The sequence below is a fragment of the Cucurbita moschata genome, unplaced genomic scaffold (genome assembly GCF_002738365.1).
Source record: "Cucurbita moschata cultivar Rifu unplaced genomic scaffold, Cmos_1.0 Cmo_Scf00082, whole genome shotgun sequence".
Taxonomy (NCBI): Eukaryota; Viridiplantae; Streptophyta; class Magnoliopsida; order Cucurbitales; family Cucurbitaceae; genus Cucurbita; species Cucurbita moschata.
Genome location: NW_019268598.1, coordinates 501,414 through 522,452, shown reverse-complemented (window position 1 = coordinate 522,452; position 21,039 = coordinate 501,414). Strand labels below are relative to the sequence as shown.

At 36.1% G+C, this 21,039-nt stretch overlaps 3 protein-coding genes across 3 annotated transcripts; 1 reads left to right on the top strand and 2 right to left on the bottom strand.

Annotated features, from left to right (window-relative positions):
- Positions 1–1,477: 1,477 nt before the first annotated feature.
- On the bottom strand, positions 1,478–5,718 carry LOC111438708 (oligopeptide transporter 1-like). Its single transcript, XM_023076548.1, has 6 exons — positions 4,969–5,718; positions 4,098–4,195; positions 3,456–4,028; positions 3,115–3,376; positions 2,291–2,473; positions 1,478–2,229 (listed from the first exon to the last, which is right to left on the bottom strand). Exons 1-6 carry the CDS (start codon positions 5,464–5,466, stop codon positions 1,609–1,611), a joined length of 2,235 nt encoding a protein of 744 aa, XP_022932316.1. The 5' UTR covers positions 5,467–5,718; the 3' UTR covers positions 1,478–1,608.
- A 5,557-nt stretch (positions 5,719–11,275) lies between these two features.
- On the top strand, positions 11,276–17,123 carry LOC111438725 (phosphatidylinositol/phosphatidylcholine transfer protein SFH2). Its single transcript, XM_023076577.1, has 11 exons — positions 11,276–11,636; positions 11,732–11,760; positions 12,627–12,710; positions 12,807–12,860; positions 14,223–14,300; positions 14,440–14,493; positions 14,748–14,807; positions 15,387–15,482; positions 15,609–15,710; positions 15,819–15,899; positions 16,643–17,123. The coding sequence occupies exons 1-11, from the start codon at positions 11,582–11,584 to the stop codon at positions 16,961–16,963; spliced, it is 1,014 nt and encodes a 337-aa protein (XP_022932345.1). The 5' UTR covers positions 11,276–11,581; the 3' UTR covers positions 16,964–17,123.
- Positions 17,124–17,203: 80 nt separating this feature from the next.
- LOC111438724 (WEB family protein At5g55860) lies at positions 17,204–20,637 on the bottom strand. The gene is made up of 3 exons (XM_023076576.1): positions 19,966–20,637; positions 19,299–19,508; positions 17,204–19,192 (listed from the first exon to the last, which is right to left on the bottom strand). Exons 2-3 carry the CDS (start codon positions 19,476–19,478, stop codon positions 17,426–17,428), a joined length of 1,947 nt encoding a protein of 648 aa, XP_022932344.1. The 5' UTR covers positions 19,479–19,508; positions 19,966–20,637; the 3' UTR covers positions 17,204–17,425.
- Between the last annotated feature and the right edge of the window lie 402 nt (positions 20,638–21,039).

Genomic DNA, 21,039 nt, shown 5'->3' with positions numbered 1-21,039 from the left:
GAAGAAGTGGACTCTAGAAGTACTACTAATTGAAGAATCAAACTGTATCGATTGTTTTTGGTTTATTTTATAGATCATTCTGCAAAACTTTTTTCTTTGATTTTTTTTGAACAGTAAAAAAAAAAAAAAATAGTTCTGATTATAAGTTTTTAAGTGGATACATACTTTCGACACGAAAGAACATAGACATAGTGGTTGTCCAATGAGATACTCCGCATAATAATCTACTACTTCATAATAAGATAGTACCTCGGGGTAGCCACCCACATATTACGTGCTTACCACTTGTTTTATTTATTATTCAAAATTTAACATCACGGTTTGTGAGATTATATGTCATACAGCTTGTAACATTTGTGACCGGATATCTTACAAAAACACAAGAAATTGCTCGAGATTTAAATTTTTGTTTAGGATGTACTACCGTTACATAATATTTACAGCTAAAAACTTTAAGATTATGAAATGTTGGTGGTCGTTTGTAAAGTGTTTCAAAGGGTGTCTAAGACTCCATTTTGTTGCTGACTATAGACACAAATACCCTAAAATTCAATACCACAATAAATAAAAAATGGTTGTAAAGATAGGAAATTTGTGAGGCCCTCAAACATTGAAATGAAAGAGTAACATTACAGATATGTAATTGATTAGCTATAAATTTAAAACAAGAAAATGAAGATGATTTATTTGATGATTAATCAATCACAAAATTTGTCCTACTTGAATTTTTCTTGCTCAAGAATTGATGATGAAAAGGGCTTTGCTCGAGAATTGGGAGTTCCTATCGTAATGCATGACTACTTAACTGGTGGATTCACTGTGCCGTTATTGATAGACAAGGTGAATTTTGAATATGTTGTCTTCTTCTTCACCGCTGCTGCAATTGAGAAATTTTCGATAGATTCAGAACCACTGCACACCATTTACTTGTAATCGATGCCAAATACATATTGATGAGTCTTATAAAATGGTAAGATCTAACATTTACTCTATTACCTAATGTGAGACAAGAGAATTAATAGATATGCTTCAATTAAATCAGGTATGCATGCTTCTGGCTTCGTTATGACAGTGTAACAATATGATATTCCCGGATTGATAATTTGTCCCATTTAGTTGGAACAAGTGGATATCTTATCAAATTAGCATCCAAAATTTTGAAACTAAATAACTAATTTCACAGTTAAATATGAAATTTTGATATTTAAGAACACCAAGATCAATGCTATGATATATAATACAAGCTACCCACCAACTCCTAAAAAAACAAAAAAATATGCTAATAAATATATTTCATTATAGTTATAACAAAATATATTTCACAAATACCTTTATATCTTAAATCAAATTATAATATAGTTATAACAAAATATATTTCACAAATACCTTTATATCTTAAATCAAATTTTATTAATATAATTTAATCTAAACATAGTGCATGAAATCGAAACAAACTCATAAGCAACTAGTTTTTTTTGAAGTTTTAGAACGCAAAGGATAAAACTTCAACTAACAAATTAATCTTACTAACAACTTAAACTCAAATACGTTATTATGATAAGATACCTAATAACTGTACAAGTTCGAACTTGTGCTTGACGGTTCATCCTAAAGAACTGGACATCCCTTAGCCACGACGCCTGGAGCTGTCGGGCACTTGGCCAAACTGCAATGGTCATCATTAGCCAAACCCCACCAGTCTGGTCCAATAATATCCTTAGATTGCAAAGTGAAATACACAACAATGCCCATAAATGCAACCCCAGCATCCAAAGCAGCTGACAAGATATAGTTATGCCTCGCCCACCACCCCTTGTACCTCTTGTACACATAGAAGTTGAAGAACATTCCAACCACTCCCCATGTTATGTAGTTCACTGATCTTGCTGGTGGCATGCCTCCTGTTGCTCCTATTATGATAGGCATGTTTATGAGTGTGATCCATTTCTTATTAGGGAACTGCCTAGCAAGAAGCCACACAGGCACTGGGGCTAGCAACCCTACAAGGAAGAACCAGTTCATTGCTCCGTAGACCCCGTACTTTGTGAACATTCGTAGCGGTCCGACGACTCCCCATATGATCGATGCGTTGTAGAACACATCGTCTCCTGGACATGTCCATGGACTTCCTTCTGGCAACAAACTTAGGTCGCAGATGTTGTCTACACTTGTTAGTAGCCACCATGCTGTGCTGAAGTACACGCTGGATGATACTATCGTTCCTACGAGCTGAAGCAGGGTCGGGTGAGTTGTTTTCGATTCAAGTCGATAAAAGTAATGAGTATAATACCTGAACTGTGAACATGGCTCTTGGTGGGATCTTCATGTAGTGTCCTAATTTGAAATCACCAACAAAGCTTAGTGCTTGTGACATGCTGATGTAACCATATGTCTTGAAAGCCACATTTGCTAGGGGCTTCCCAGGGTAAATATACCCTATGATTAGCTCGGTTATGACATTCAATCCTGGTTGCTGCAACACCAAATCATTTCAAAAGTTAGCTTAAATCCCATCCCTCCTCCCCAACTCGTAGTATGAGATCCCACGTCAGTTGAGGAGGAGAACGAAACACCCTTTACAAGGGTGTGAAAACCTCACTGTAATGAACTATGGTGTATTTGGGCTGTTACAAAACCTCTCCCTAAACGAGAGCAATTTTGAGGGGGAAGCCCGAAAGGTAAAAGCCTAAAGAAGACAATATCTACTAGCAATAGATTTGGGTTTCTCCCTAACAAACCCATTTAAAAAATTTTGAGGCCCGAAAGAGAAAACCCAAAAAGGACAATACCCATTTTAAAAATTTTGAGAAGCCCAAAAGAGCAAACCCAAATAGAACAATATATACTAACAATCGATTTTACCTGTTACAAAACCTACATACACATTTAAAAAAATTTGAGGGGAAGCCCGAAAGAGAAAACCTAAATAGAACAACATGTGCTAACAATCAATTTGACCCGTTACAAAACCTCTCCCTAACGTTTAAAAACTTTTGAGGGGAAGCCCGAAAGAGAAAACCTAAATAGGACAACATGTGCTAACAATCAATTTGACCCGTTACAAAACCTCTTCCTAACCAGATGAATATTTGTTAACAATGGGGTTATGCATACCATATTTGTAGTAGCTTGGATGATCCCAATAGGCAAAGTGAAGAAGAGTGCAATTCCACAAGCAAGCATAATCCCCCACCATGGCAATTGGAGCTGTTTATCAAAACCTTCACAAGCAAGCAAGGCAAGAGCAACCATTATTACCAAGATACTAGAAAACCACCATTGAGGCACTTCTTTATAGTTCCTCTTCATTATCCTCGTATGCACGTCTCCGAGCTCGGTCGCCGACGTTGTCTTCTTCCATAGTTGCCATATCGATCTACAAAAACAAGCAAGTCGAGTGAGAGAAGAATCAGCGTTATGTTATATGGAATCAAATTGAAAGCATGGTTAGTTACCTTCCATGGAAGAGAGCAACATGTGAAATAGTGGCAGTCAAAGTGGCAAAGCTCAAGCCATAAGAAAAGGCAAAGAAGACACTCAAGTAAAGCTTGCTATAGTTATCATACCCAACTTGGTCAAGATCAAAAGTCTTGCTATTAAGAACTCTAGAAATGTTGTAATTATTGCCTAACGAGTCGAAAGTGTGAGAAGAAATGAACGGAAAACGCTTAGCATCGAAGGAATTAGACCAATAGGAAATGGGGAGGGTAACATAAACAATCAAGAAGAAGCCAATTAAGATATTGACAATGGCAAAGCCAGGGGTGGCCAAGGGACTGCCCAAGAAGCTGGCAACGGTGGACCAGTCGAGGCCGAAGGAGCCGATGCCGAGGCCGTAGAAACCGGAACCGATCTGTTGGGCAGTGATGGAGTTTTTCCAAATGAGACAGACAATAGAGATGCAAGTTATGGAGGGGAAGAGATAGCTGGGGATGGTGTAGTAAGCAAAGCTTGAGATGAAGACGAGGAGGAAGAACTGTAGCCTTGTGTGTCCTCCTCTTGGCCTCTTCTCTTTCTCATGCAAGGCCCTGTGGTTTTTGACAAGGCGTTAGCACACAATTGGGTGCAAACTCGGTGGAAAATGGAATATGAAGTACCTGAAGAGAGAAACTTGAACCAAATTTGCAGGCCACCACATGTATGGAGAATCAACTAGGAATTTTCTGAATATTCCAGCCCATCCATACCCAAGCATCTGTTACATTCAAATTTTTATGTCAAATTTTTATGTCAAGGGTCGGGTCGACTCGAGTTCTTCGGGTTGATTTGGTTTAACCCGAACCAAATTAGAGTTTTTAATGGTAATATGATGATTATAATAAATGGTAAAAGAGATATAAAATAAAAGAAAAAAATTTCATGTGGAGGGCTCAATTCTGGTTAGGTTAAAGAGGAGAACAAATCATTCTTTTTAAAAGGGCTCGGGTAAGATCTCACGTTGGTTCGAGAGGAGAATGAATCATTTTGTAGGAAGGGGGTGTAGAAATGAGGTGTAGAAACTCTTTTTAAAAGGACGAATCAGGAGGAGAACGAATCAGTCTATATGAAGGGGTGTAGAAACTTATTTTTGTAAACAGGCTCATGTGTAAGATCTTGCATTGGTTAGAGAGGATCTTTAACTCAGGAAAATCAAGAAAAGATAATATTTGATAGCCTGTTATTGGACCGCAAATGAGTGAGGGACTATTAATCCGACCCGAAAGATTTAAACCGCGAATGAGTGGAGTGAGGGACTATTAATCCGACCCTAAAGATTTAAACCGCGAATGAGTGAGGGACTATTAACCAGACCCTAAAGAAGATTTAAACCGAGAATGGGTGAGGGAGAGGAGAGAAAATTTTGGCTTCCCCATCTCCGATCCACCTCATGGACAAGAATGAAAAATATATTTTAAACCCGTAAACGACACCGAACCGAAACGAAAAATTGGAAGTAAAGGAGGATAAAAAAGGGAATTAGTAGCTGACCTGAGTAGTCATAGAAAGCATCAAAGCAGCTGCAGGATGGAGTTTCCTGCGGTAGAAAGCCTTAACAATGGTAACAATGTTAACAGCATAAACACCGCCGGCGCCACAGCTAGCAAAGATGGTAATAAGAACATGTTCTTTCAACGTGAACGGCCCAGGATTCAAAGTAAACGACCAATTCAACATCGGAACTTTAAAAACCCTGGTCGGAAAAGTGGCCGCCATCAGCTTTCCAAGAGGCAGCGCCACAATCTGAGCCGACACAGACGAAATATACAGCTGATTTTGCCGATACCCAAAAAACTGATTCACAAACGCCAGAAGACAACACGACATCAGCCCCAACACCCATGTTCTAAACGTCAACGCCGCCTCCGTCGGGTCATCGGTGATCGGAACCGTCAGCCGGACCTCCTCGATCGGACAGTCGTTTTCCTCCTCTGCACCGCCGCTACCAATGGAGAAACTTGAAAAATTGTTCTTCCCATCGACGGTCATAACGCTCAAATTTTGAAACCCAAATGCTATCTCTTCCCCTCCTCCACCGTGTCTCAATGGAAGTCTCCCTCACTGCCAAATTGTTCCATTCAGAGCCTTCGTTTTTATACCAATGTTGAACCCTTCTTCCTCCTCTGTATGTACCTAACAAAACCAGAGCTTTCCGGAGAAATTCATGTAATGGCTGACCATGATTCTTCCATTTTTAGAATACCCATTTGTTGTTACTACTAATCATACCCAAAATGCCTATTTTACAGTTCATCCTCTTAATAATTCTTTTCATTCTTCTTCTTCTTCCTCATTAATGTTCTTATTCTGTTTTGGAAATGAAGAGCTGTATAACAAATTTGAATCTTTTACCCAATTCTTATCGTTTAAAATTGTTTCCGTACCATTGTATTTGAATATGTTGGGTTATATCACTTAGTTTGGTATTATTTAATGAGCCTATTGTATTTCATAAAAATTGGAAATAATATAATCCTTAGGTAAGAGCCATCCTACCCAACTTTTAGACGTGGATGATTATCATAAGATTCTCTTTCGAGAAAATCCGCACTTTTCCAAATTCAAAATATAGATAGAATTCTAAGATTTATCCTTGCGGTTGATCTATGCCATATTCGATTCTCGTAAGGTGATACATAGCTAATAGTTCGCGTTTGGTGCTACATCATAAGCACATTGGAAACGTAGATAATTGTAACCATATACATATAAAATGACTAGAATGCCACTCCTTGGACTTTATTTGTAAAGTCTCTATTCTTTGGTAGTCGAAACCCACAATCCATGTTTGACTAGCCAAGAAGACAAATGAACCAATAATGAAACACAATGAACGAATAATATTAAATTTGTAAAAAGAACGACTATTACACACAATGAACCAATAATATTAAATTTGTATTTAAAATACTATCATTCATCGGTGTTCAACTAAGTTGTTTCTGATATCATAAAAATGTTTGCTAAAACCACCCCATTTAAAATGTCGGTGAAAATGAAAAATACAATAAATGAATACAAGATATTTGAATATAATAAATTGTAAATATGATATCTATGTAATTTGTAAAGAAATATCTAAATATTTTTCTATAATAAAAAATTAAATATGATATATATGATAAATTATAATTTATAACTAAATATCATTAACAATAATTTTTAGTAGTTCTTAAGGGTAGTGGAGAAGTGAATATAGAGAGTGAGGGTATTTTTGTCATTTTCATATATTATAAAAATTTGGAAAGAAGTTATTTTCAAAAATACTTTTTTTTTTAATAATTTAGATTATAAGTCTTACCCTCCAAATCACTTATTTCTTCTTAAAAAATTATTTTTAGTAGCCATATAAAGCAAATTTTAGAAAAATAATTATTTATTTATTTATTTATTTAAAACGCTTGAAAAGGCAATACAAAACAAATCCTTTAACATATATGGTCGTGTTTTAACTTTTTGTTTTCGGATTCATAATTTCTATCCAGAAATGTATTAACTACTAATTTATGGGTAAATACAATAAATAAATAAATAAATAAATATATATATATATATATATATATATATATATATATATATATATATATATTAACTACTAATTTGGAGATAAGTACCATAAATAAATAAATAAATAAATAAATATATATATATATATATATATCTAAAAATGTATTAACTACTAATTTAGGGGTAAGTACAATAAATAAATAAATATATTTATTGTACTTATACTAAAATTAGTAGTTAATACATTTTTTATTTATTTGTTGTACTTATCCTTAAATTAGTAGTTAATACATTTTTAGATATATAATATATATAATATGACGTGTGAAATTTAATTACTACTAAATTTAATTAAAAAAAACTTAAAAATTAATTTGAAATTTAATTACATGACACAAAATTAATATTATAGAATACTTAAATATATATATTTTCGATTAAGATGTCAAAATAAAAAAATATTGAGTATCATATTTAGAGTTCGATAAATAAGGTTTCGCAATTTAAAAAAATATTATATTTGCAATTATTTTTAAAATAATATTATATTCATAATTATTTACTTAAAATTACATATTTAAAAATATATTTTTATATTTTTCATGTTCTAAAAAAATGAATAAGGGATAAAAATGAAAGGAAATGAGACACAAAAATGACACTTCATATTAAATAATACAAAATAAACAAATATTGTTACCATATTTTAATTTGTCACTTAATATAAATATATTTAGTTGATAAATCTTTAATAATATATCATATTCATCGATTAATTATACAAATAAATTTAATATAAATTCTATAATTCATTTGAAAATAAATATTGGTTATAATTTATTAACCAATTTATTTATGCCTATTTTCCGCTCTCAATTTTTATTTTAATTTTTTAGAAGGCCAATCATACTATTAAATGTCATAAAACATATTTATTGATACTTTTTTTACTTTTTAAAAAATATTAAATTTTGTGGGTTTATTTTGGGTCATTTTTGCTTAATTTGCATTAACATTATATTACCCAACTAATTACTACTTGCCCTAGTTTGTTATCCCACTGTATTAAATCATATCTAATTACATGTCATTATTTTGTTTTTATAATGGTAAAAATTTTAAATTCTATTAAATTTAATAGGGATGACCCGCATGCATGTGAAGTGTCATAATAGCACTATTGGGACAGCAAGATAATGATTGTGCGACACTTGTTCTAATCCAGCGAACAATATTGGCATATGTTCGAGTCTCGAGTCACGTTTGTAAGAAATGCTTTAGAAAACGTAAATGAGAAAATAAGTCTAAAAACAATTTGAAAGAAAGTAATGTTATAAGCTAAAAGCGATTAGGTAGCAACATCGCCTTTCATAGCATATAACTCAGGTAGGAAGAGGTAGCAACTAGTCATATCCTTTTATAGTACATTTTGGTGCATTTTAGTTCTGGAGGGTGTAGACATGATTTTTGGTGAATGGTTATACACTCTCATATTGACACAACGTGAAATAGTAAAGACCTATCTAAGATGAAAACATGTAAAAAGGGTTTGAAACAAGCATGTGACCATGGATAACACGTCCTGGTCAAGCATGACCGGGTCATTCGACATGCGGCCATAAACAAAACGTGTAAAGATACAAAAAAATTAGAAAAGAAAAAAACGAAGGGAAATTTTGTCCCACATCGCTTAAGTTGAGAAGTGGGGAGTTGGCGTCCACGGTAAAAGAGAGAACTTATCTACAAATAGGTGAACCAATCAAAACAGTGGTCAAAGGTCAAGAAAACTAAAACAGAATAACGTGGCAGGTTCAGAGGCCACCACGTCATTGTCTTCAACCTCCGCTCCTTTCCCTTTTGCAATAACATAATTTTCACCCTCTGAAACTCAAGCTCTCTTGCACGATACAAAGACTTTTTCCACTCGATTCTAAAGTTGTAGTCCTACACACCATGGATCACTTAAGATTGGTTTCAACTCATTTAGTTCTTAATCGAGCAAGATGTAATAAGTCAAAGTAGGTTGCTCGATAATGATACTCTATTTCCGAATTCCAATTCTCTCTTGGTTGGAATGATACAGAGCTCTTCCACTCTCGAGTTCTTCAACAAATTCGTTCCTTATCTTACACCTAAACTAAATGTATAAGACCCATACCACGACTCAAATTAATGAAAGTCGAATTTGGGAGTCAAAGTTCTAAAATCCTAAAATCAAAAGCTTATGGAAAGTTAAGCTATGGGTTCACGTTCTAGTTACTTTCCGCCTATATTTTCATAAAAAAATTATTCTTTTTCTTGTCACAAAAAAACACATTCCAAGAATTTGGTGAAAGAACAAAGGGCATGCTTACAACCAAAGTCCACAGATATATATATGTGTATATATATATATATATATATATAGATATAGATATATATGTATATATAGATATATGTCTATATATATATATATGTATAGATATATATGTATATATAGATATATGTATATATGTATATATATATATATGTGTATTATTTTAAATTTTAAAACTCAAAATAAATATTAAATCCGAATTAATTCACTGGTATTGAACTACGTGAATATATTTTTTTTCCTATTTAGACCATATGTCACTGTCTCGAGATTTCAATTTTGGAACGAAATTTGTACTTATTCGTTCCAAATTAAATTTAAAATAAAATCGTGAAGTTTTAGAAAAAGTGAGGAATAGAGAAGGAGAGGAAAGAAGTCGAAAATCCCATAAAGAAATTTGTTATATGTCATCAAAATTCAACCAAGTTAGTCAAGTCAATTAATAGTCCAAAGAAACAAAAGAACCCGAAAACTATATATGATTTTAAGATAAGAGTTTGTTGGTATTTTCTGGAAAATTATATTATTTTAAAATAAAAAAAATCAAATAAAAATTAAAACTTTAATTTTTCAAATTTATTTTTATCATTATTTTGTAAATTATTATCTTGACAAATAAAGAGAGTCGTCTCGTATAAAATAGAAATGTCAATATTGTCTTGATTTTATGAAAATATCGATGAAGAGATTAATTAGAACTGTACATAGTCCGGGTTGGGAGACTTTTTTGACCCAACCCAAAAGTTCGGGTTGGTTAGATTGGTAACCCAACCCGGCCCAAAAATTTTCACAACCCAACCCAACTCTCTCTTTTCAGGTTGGGTTCTTGCTAACTTTTTTAAAGTTTTTTTTTAATTTTTTTATTTATTCACCGTTCATAATTATTGATATAATTTTTGATAAAAGATATTAAAAAAATTAATCAACAAAGTGAAAGAGATTGTAACATCTCAACATTATTTAATAAAAATTGGTTAAATAATATGATTGTAAATTATTATCTTCATAAATAAAGAGAGTCATCTGGTATAAAGTTAAAGGTTAATATTGTCTCGGTGAAAAGATTAACCAGGAGTGTACATGTTCCGGGTTGGGTTAGGTTGGGAGACTTTTTTTACCCAACCAATTAGATTGGTAACCCAACCCGACCCAAAAATTTTCCCAACCCAACTCTCTCTTTTAGATTGGGTTGGGGTTGGGTTCTAGGGTTGTTAACTTTTTTTTTTTAAGTTTTTTTAAATTTTTTTATTTATTCACCGTTCATAATTATTCGATATAATTTTAGATAAAAAATATTAAAAAAATTAATCAACAAAGTAAAAAAGATTATAATATCTCAACGTTATTTAACAAAAATTAGTTAAATAATATGAAATATTGAAAAATAATATAAAGTAAATTTTTATATCTAGAATAGAAATAAAGAATATAATATAAATTAATTAAAAATAATAAAGTAATAAAAAAAAGAAGAAAGATTTCGACTTAATATAACATCATATAAATTAATTAAAAATAATAAAGTAATAAAAAAAAAAGATTTCGACTTAATATAACATAATATAAATTAATTAAAAATAATAAAGTAATAAAAAAGAAAGATTTCGACTTAATATAACATAGAATAATTTTTTATATTTAGAATAGAAATAAATAATATAATATAAACACGACAGTTTTCTCAATGTTATTTATAAGTTTTATTCGGTTTCGGGTCAACCCGAATTTTTTATCCTATGAACTGGAAACCAAATCCAATCACTTCGGGTCCGGGTTGTCTAGTTAGATGTATTGATATTTAAAAATAAAAAAAATTATAAAATTACAACTCTTAGCTATTGAAAATATATTTGTTTAAATCTTTTATTGTTATAACTAATTACTATTATTTGTTTAAATCTCAGCTGCTTCCGTTTTGAGCAATCCAGCATTGGTGGACAGAGGATTTAGGTGTTTAATTTTAGATTCTTTAACCAACGCGGCTGTTGAAATTTCAATTTTAAGCTTAGAACAGATACTAGAGCTTTTCACTCAAACTGATTTCCCCTCTCATTATTCCCACTCTCTTTTTCATCTTCAATTCAAGAAATGTTGCCCTTACTTTGATCTTTCATCTCCGATTCTCCCTCCCCTTCACAGCCCCACATTTGGGTGAACTCTGAATCTCAATATTACTTGGAGTGAGATTCATATTTCAATTTCTTTTCTGTGTTCGTTAACTTGATTTTGTGTTCATCGAAAATGGGTATTGCCAATCGGGAGGCGTTGAAGCAGTTTCAGCTGCGAATGGATGATGGTGATCTCACTTACTTGCGATTTCGTCTTGTTCTGTGATGTGTATTTCCTTGCTAACATTTTTTTTTTCTCTGATTCCGTTGTGATGCCTAACAGTCGATGGATCACTGATGAACTCATTTGAGGTTTGTTCTTCGAGTTTGATCGTTACTGCTGGATCTGTTATTCGATTGAATAGATCTGTTTCTGTGGTGCCACTATTTTGAATCTATTTTCTCTGGCTGTGGAGACTGAGATTTCGTAACATTTTATTATCATTGTTGGTTGGAAATGGGGCTGCCTTGGAATTGAAGTTTGATTGTTTTTTATTTTTCTTTTATTGAATCAAGATCATCATGATTCGTTTGATATGGGATGTTCACTTATTTGCTCTGTCATTAACTTCCCATCTCAGATCAAGTCTTATGAGTTGGTTTGAAAATCAAATTGTTGTTAGTTTAAATGCCTGGACGAATGAAGTTTTGTTGATTCCCGGATGGGTTTACAAGCTAATTTCTCCACATTTTGTGACATCCTCACATCGGTTGGGGAGGAGAACGAAACACCTTTTATAAGGGTGTGAAAGCTCTCCCTATCAAGCGCGTTTTGAAAACCTTGAGGGGAAGCCCGAAAAGAAAAGCCCAAAAAGAATAATATCTGCTAACGGTGGGCTTGGGCCGTTACAAATAGTATCAGAGGCAAACACTAGACAATGTGCCAGCAAGGAGGCTAAGCCCCAAAGGGGTGGACATGAGGCAATGTGCTTGCAAGGACACTCGGCTTGAAGGGGTGGATTTGGTGAGAGTCCCATCCGAAGGGGGTGGATTGTGAGAACGAAACACTCTTTATAAGAGTGTGGAGACCTCTCCCTAGCTAAAAACCTTGAGAGGAATCCCAAAAGGAAAATCTCAAAGAAAACAATATCTGCTAGCGGTGGATATAGGCCGGATATAGGCTGTTACAACAACTTGAATTGAATAATTTACTAAATTGAGTGTCTTATGATCTCCAGAATATGCATCAAGGTCATCCAGCTGAAACTTTGGAACGCTTTCTGAAGGCGAGGGACTGGAATGTTTCTAAAGCCCATAAAATGGTTAGATCAGTGTATTAGTTTCAAAATTTGGTTAAATTCCCTTAACATTTTGTGTCTCTGTCTCACTATTTGTTTGTTTTGCTTTGGAATCTTCAGTTAATGGATTGTCTACATTGGAGGATACAAAATGAGATTGACAACATATTGGCAGTGAGTTTCTTCTTCTTCTGCTGCTGCTTCTTTCCTTTTCCTTCTATTGAAACTAAACGAACATTGAAAAATATAAATGTAGAGACAATCATTACAAGATATGCCTCTATAGCTTCATATGGCAATGATAAACTATGTATGAAGAGCTAAAAGGTCATTTTTCTGGAAATTATCATTACAAATAGAATTAAAAACAAGCCAGGACGGTGGAGGAGAGGTGTCTTACATCTTGTTTGCCCCTATTCAATGCCACGGAATCAAGAAAATGGACTACAGATTTAAGTTTAAAATGGAAAAGCTAGCACTGGTGATAGTAGTCTGTCTGTTTCATTCCTACATATTCCTACATTTACTCCAAGTGCCAACGAAGATGCTGGACTCTGAAGGGGAGTGGATTGTGAGATCCCACGTTGGTTGGAGAGGCGAACGAAGCATTCTTCATAAGGGTGTGGAAATTTCTCCCTAGCAGACGCGTTTTAAGAACTTTGAGGGGAAGCCCAGAAGGGAAAGTCCAAAGAGGACAATATTTGCTAGTAGTGGACTTGGGTCATTACAAATGGTATCAGAGCATACACTAGGCGGTGTGCCAGCAAGGTCGTTGATCCCTGAAGGGGGACACCGGGCGGTGTGCCAACGAGGACGCTGGCCCCGAAGGGGAGTGGATTGTGAGATCTCACATCGGCTGGAGAGGGGAACAAAACGTTCTTTATAAGGGTGTGAAAATCTCTCTCCGTAGCATGTGCATTTTAAAAACCTTGAGGGGAAGCCTAGAAGGGAAAGCCCAAAGAGGACAATATCTACTAACGGTGGACTTGGGCCGTTACAAATGGTATCAGAGCCAAACACCGGACAGTGTGCCAGTAAGGACATTGATTCCCGAAGGGGGGTAGACATCGGGCGGAGTGCCGCGAGGATGCTGGGTCTCGAAGGGGAGTGGATTGTGAGATCTCACATTGGTTGGAGAGGGAAACAAAACATTCTTTTTAAGGATGTGGAAACCTCTCTCCGTAGCCGAACGCATTTTAAAAACCTTGAGAAGAAACCTGGAAGGAAAAACCCAAAGAGAATAATATCTTCTAGCGGTGAACTTAGGTGGTTACATTGGGCAAGAATCTAAATTTCAAGAATCTAAATTTCAGTTTATCTTTTGATAATTATGATGCTCTAGGCCCGTATATCTCTCTATAAACCATGGACAAGTAATAGTATCTAAACTCGAGTCTTTTTTAATTAACCATACTGACAACAGCAAGCAGAGGTGGTACAATATGTCTCATCACTACTATGTATTGAAGTCTTAAAGATTACTCTTGGCTTAACGTACGTGCTACAACATTTAATTTATATTTCGTATTATTACAGAAACCGATAGTTCCCCCCGAGTTATACAGATCAGTGCGAGACTCTCAGCTGGTGGGACTGTGTGGATACTCAAAAGAGGTTCATAAATAGAATCATGTTGTCCTTCATCATTTGATCCTTAATGCATTTATATTTCGTGTTATTATATTTTGCATCCAAAAATTAGATCAAGCTGCTATCTTGTTTCTTCCTCATTGATATACATATTCGTTTCCAGGGTCTTCCTGTGATAGCTGTTGGTGTTGGTCAAAGCACATTTGACAAGGCATCTGTAAGGATTTTCTTTTCTTTGTGTACCATCTCTATCTGCCCTTTTCTTAAAGCTTTGAGAATACAAAACCTAGTCTTGAACTTCTTAGACATGATCAAATAATATGCACACATGAAATGCATCAGATTGCAGGTTTGAAGCTTTTTGTAACTGTGTTCATCCATGACAAAATTCATTACATTGTGCGATGTGCATATAATCTAAACATCTGTTATTATGTGCGGAAGATATTTACATGGGTTCTTTTGTTCTAGGTTCATTATTATGTGCAGTCACACATCCAAATGAATGAATATAGGGATCGTGTTGTGTTGGTGAGTATTTAAGACCGTTTAATCATTCTTGTGACTTACAAATGTTCTTTAATATCACATGTTCGGTGTCCTTTTGTGAAATCTCACATTAGTTGGGAAGAAGAACGAAACATTTTTTATAAGGGTGTGAAACCTCTCCCTAGCAGACTCGTTTTAAAAACCTTGAGGGAAAACTCGAAAGGAAAAGCCCAAAAAGGACAACATATGCTAGTGGTGAGCTTGGGACGTTACAAATGGTATCAGAGCCAGCCATCAGGCGATGTACCAACGAGGAGGTTGAGACCCGAAGGGGGTTGGATTGGGAGGGCCCCACGTCGATTGGAGAAGAAAACGAGTGTCAGCGAGGACGCTGAGTCTCGAATGGGGTGGATTGAGATCTCACATTAGTTGGGGAGAAGAACGAAACATTCTTTATAAGAGTGTGAAAACCTCTCCCTAACAGATGCATTTTAAAAATCTTTAGGGAAAATCCAAAGAGGACAATGTCTGCTAGCAATGGTTTGAGCCGTTACACCTTTTAAAAGATTTCTGACAAGATTAGAACAGTACAGAGAATCTAACATAATCTGATTATTGTAGCCTGCTGCGACAAAGAAGCATGGACGACATATAGGCACCTGTCTCAAGGTTTTGGATATGACTGGGTTAAAGCTTTCAGCATTAAATCAAGTAAAGGTGTACTTCTTAGGTCCTTATACGTCACAGAACACCATTTTCTTACCTTCAGCACAGTTTTTGGAATCAAATGCTCAAAATTTTGACACATAGGCACCTGTTTCTTTTTAATCTTGGCAACTGCAGCTTCTAACTGTCATATCGACCATTGACGACTTAAACTATCCCGAGAAGACCGATGCTTACTACATCGTAAACGTTCCATGTGTATTTTCTGCGTGCTGGATGGTGTGTGCCTATTTTAATTCATATTGGAGAAGTATTCTCAATATACTTGCAATATCAAGCCGGCCATCTGCAGGGAATATGAATATGATTTATTGTCCTTGCTGACAGGTCGTAAAACCTCTTTTGCAAGAGAGAACAAGGAGGAAAATCAAAGTGCTACAGAATTGTGGGCGAGATGAACTACTAAAGGCAAGCTTGCTTTCTCTGTTCTTACTTTTCCCCACTATGATATGGATCGTCATAGTATTTCTTACTCCATGATCTATATTCTCGATCATCAACTGTGGATATCCCCTCGTAAACTATAAGTTAAGTTGATTTGTTTTATCCCCTCGTAAACTATAAGTTAAGTTGATTTGTTTCTCGATAACTGCTCACTCCTTCACAAGAAAGGACTTTTGCTGCCCCACTTCAAGCAGTATGGGAGCGCCCATCAACATTGCGGGGAAGTCTATCCAAACAGCTATATCCCATATTTGGCTAGACTCATTCCATTGAGGCTTGATGATCTTTGCATCAATGCCTTTCAAGTTACTTCGTTCCTCGAGAACAGCTCACTCGTTCACAGGAAAGGACTTATGCTATCCCAACCCAAATAGTTGTGGGGATGCCCATCAAGATGGAAGGGAAGCCTAGAGGAACGGCTATCCCACCATTGAGGCTTGATGATCTTTGCATCAATACCTTTCAAGTTGCTTCGTTCCTCAAGAACAACTCGCTCCTTTACAGGAAAGGACTTATTCTACCCCACCCCATGCAGCTGTGGGGGCACCCTAATCCCGTACTTTGCTAGACCCATCTTTGCATCAATATCAATACCTTTTCCTTGCGCAGCCACACCGCCACAGTCTCAACCAACCTGTTGGGATTCAGCTTGCAATTTCATCCTTACATCAATGTTTTTTCCTTTAATGTTTGCAACTCATCTGCAGGTAATGGATTCACTACCACATTTTTGTCGTAAAGAAAGGTCGGGATCATCTCGATACGCCAAGAACGGAAATACAGAAAACTGTTTCTCCTTAGACAGTGCATTTCATCAGCAGCTCTACAGTTACATTCAGCAGCAAGGTGCAGTTAGGGAGCCGATTGTACCAATCAAACAAGGATCATTTCATGTGGATTTCCCTGAACCAGATCCAAGAGATCTAGAAATTGCCAAAACCATAGAAACAGAGTTCCATAAGCTCGAAAAGCACAATGAACTCAGCTATTCCACGAATGGCCTTCATCAAGTCAATGGAGAATTATGAATATGGCAACTACAACCCTACTTACTGTGCTATTACTACATATCTAATGTAAAGTTTATTTACACTATCTCCTGCCATTGGTTCCCCGACACATCTCTAACGCTTAAGCGGTCTTGTTCGAGATGGCCATATAATGAAATGATATTCGATGCTCTTATTTTGATTTCTCAAACTAAAAGATTCATGAATCGAACATCCAAGTGCATATGGTCCAAGAGGATAAGATTTTTTACAACAAACCATCCAAGTGCATATGGTCCAAGAGGATAAGATTTTTTACAACAAACCAAGCGAATGATAGCTGATAGACAATCTCGATACGATATGCTTCGATCGATGATCTAACAAACCATCCCATATACAAAATCACCCATCATTTCTGGTTACCTGAACACAAATTTGCAGGCAACAAATGTACACACAATAATTATATGTTACTCACCTGAATACTTCAAGAAAATGTCACACAGACTTCTCGCCGGGCAGGTAGGACGGCGATCCACCGTCGACCTGGTTCTTTTTCCTAACAAATAAGCCGCTAAGGTTTGGTAAGAGTACCTTCTTTGAGAATGTTTTGTCTCTCGACACCATTTTCATTGATGTGCTCTGCTTTTGAATCATGTTGTGGCTTGGAGGTGATTCCAAAGGCACCGACGTTTGAGCCAAAATTCTTGATGCAGCTTCGATTGCTTTCTTCTGCTCTCGCTCGCGCCACCGTCTTAGCTCTCCTTCCACGGCCTTCTTAGCTGCTTCTGCCATCTTTGCTTTCTTTGAAGCTTCCTCAGTTGCTGTCTTCATATCCTCAATTTCCTTCTGGGATGCTTCTAACCTTTGTAGAATTTCATTTTCGCTAGCCTTCACGGCTTCAACCTGAGCTAATGCAGCAGCTACTTTCATTTCGGTTAATGTGTCGGACTCCTCGACTTTCCGGCTTAATGACTCGAACTCTTCCCTGGAGATAGTGATGTTAGCCCCCGACTCGGAAGTCGAAGCTCGTGCAGCATTCGTTCTCTCTGAGAGTACCTTAATCTGCTCAAGGGCTCTAGCTTCAGCTGTTTTTGCTTCTTCAGCTTCTTCCAGTGCAACTCTCAGCTGCTTCCCAGCAGCTTCCAATGCTATTTTAGTGGATTCCGCTTCCTTCCTCAACTCTTCGGCTTTATTTTTCATCTCTACCACTTCCCGTCTCGCATTTTCGGTTTCCGAAGATAGCTGGTTGAGAGTTGAAAGCATATCTTCACAAGCACCTCTTGCTTTAGATTCTTCTGCGAGGTACGCTTCGAGTTCAGATTTTCTCATTCGGAGCTCGACGTGCAAATTCCCAGCAGTAGATTCGGCCTCCACTTCTCTCTCCTTGAGTTCAGAATGCTCTTTCTTCACATTCTCGAGTTCCAACTTCAAAGCTTCAACCAAGCTATGGAGAGATCTTTCCTCTTCAGCTACTTTTTGTAAGGACTCTTTTGCATCATCAAGCTCCGATGTGACGTTCTTCACCGAATCTAAATCCGACGCCTTTTTATCGTCCATTTGTTTCTGCAGTTCCCCAATTTCATTCATCGTCTCACTCAACTGCAATTCAAGATTCCTCGTGACATCAGGGTCGATTTCCTTCTGTAACGAAAACAATTTTTTCGCCGACTCTTCAAGAGCTGCTTTATAAGACTTCCTCTGGATATCTTTCTCAACAAATATCTGTTCTTGTTCTTTATGTGCTTGAAGGGATGCTAGCTTGAGCTTTTCAATGGATTCCTGTGCAGCTAAAATTTCCTTAGAAAGTTCATTTGCTTTCACCTTGTGTGTTTCGACTGATTCCTCGGCCTCCGTCACCTGTTTCAAAGCAGCTACTTTTGCTTCCAACGACGCATCAGAATCTTGATGGATTTTCCTCAATTCTTGCTTTGCAGCATCTAGTTCTCCGATCACTACCATATACCGATCTCGGGTCGTTTCCAAGTCTTGTTTCCAACCACAATTATTTCCCGAATGATTGTTTCCATTCGTCTCCTCAAACTGCTTCGCTCGAGCCTTGGCAGCTTCCGAATCCTTCACGGCAGATTCTTTCGATTCCCTCAGCAATTGTAGCTTCTTGGTCAAGTCCTCAACAGCTCTTTTAGCATTTTCGAGCTCAACGAGCGCTTCAGATTTGGTCGTTTCAGCATTCTTTAGCTGATTCTTTAGTTTGTTCAGTTCTTTTTCGGCCAAGTGAAGTTGAGTCTCTTTTGCAAACACTCTCTGTAACCAACAAGAATCCGAAAAAATCATCAAACTTTCGGAAGATAATAAAATCTCAAACAAAAAGCTACTAGACGAACGACTTAAAATGCACGAAAATAACCACCTCTGCAGAATGAGGTTGTTTCGCCTTCCTCATAATCACTCGTTCCCCCGAGAAAGAACCTTCACCAAACAAATTGACAGCATCCTTAACAGACTGGAACGGTGCACTAGTGTCGATCTCTCCTACTTCTACTTTCGCATTAGGCGAGTTCGTCGCAATTTGACGATCCTTCACACCCATTATACCTTTCAGTTTCGACGTAAATCACACCTGTTAGAAACAATCAACATCATGTTCAAACGAACAACGCACGAACAACTCACAGCTACAGAGACATCCAATCCACTCGAATCCTGAATTATATCATCTCTAAGAACATAGAAAGATGGCTGCACATGTTCATAACCCCATCATTCATTTCGACGAAGCACGAAAAACTTACCAAACTCCCACCAAACACAACAATCAACAAAAGATCAGAAGATCATGAAACTAAAATCCAGATTATGGTCAGTGATCCACAACAATATCATGAAACTAATATCAAGATCAAGATGAACTAACTATCCAGAGAAGTATCAATCAATCGGAGTTAAGTACGAACCCATGCCAGTCCAAAACCATCATGGATACTCAACAATTTGAGAGATATTTGATGAACAATCATGCAAACAAAAGAAAACTCATAAGAACAGGTAAGAAATCAAACGAAGAACTAGAAACAAACCTCAAAATTACTAAGCCAAAAGCCAAGACGATATCAAACCCTAGAAACGATCAAAAAGCCACACGAAACCAGCAAAAGAAGAGTCACTCCACCATGTCCACGAAGAAGCTCCATCAAACACACAAACCCACATCCCCAAAATCCAAACCCCACAAAGGATCTTAAAAAAAGAACCCTAAAAAACAGAAAACAAGGGATTCCTTCAGTAGTTCTTCAACCAAAAACAAGTGCCAAACAATCGTATCGCAAAAGGGTATCCCTAAAACGATACAATACGTGAGACCCAGAATCGAATCGAGAAGGGGGAGTGTTTTTCGATGGAGCTCCAAATCAAAAATGGCTGATTCAGACAAATTTTATATCAGAGAAGAGTCAGAAGAAGAGGGATCATCCTCTACAATGTCCTCCATGCTGGGGCGTGACCTTCGCTGTGATTTTTCCAAATTTTTTTCATCTTTTTCACCTAATAATGGACAATCATGACCCACATCATGGATCCAATTGACCCTTTGAAGGATTTAGAGAGCAAGGCCTCATAGACAATGGGGTGGAGTCCCTTTCAGAGGATCATGGCTCCACTCCACTTTATACTTGAAAAAACAAGAAATATATGAATTCTGGTTTTATTTCAATCATTTTGTATTGAAATCTTTCCCTCCTTTTGAAGATTATAATTGAAATGTATAGGGAAAAAGGTGGGAGGGTGGAAAGGGTTTGTTTTGTGAGACCAACATGGACATGGGACAAAGCCCTTGTTTCTTTATTACATGGAGCTATCATATTCTCCTCTCCTTGCTTGGTCTTCATATGGGTTGGCATTATTTATGATGTTTACTTTATATAATAACCTAAGAAAAATAATAAAAAGTAGGAAAGAGAACAAAATTTGTATTCCGATTTTGCCCTCCATCGCTCGTTTCAATCTTTTCCTCCCTGACTTTTATTGTTGTTGTGTAACTTATAGTCTCGAATTATTTTCTACGAGAAACTTTGAATCTGATATGTTTTGACTTTTATTAAGCTTAGAGAATGTAAAGATCGTTAAGGTTTTCAATATTTTTAAGTTTTTTTTTT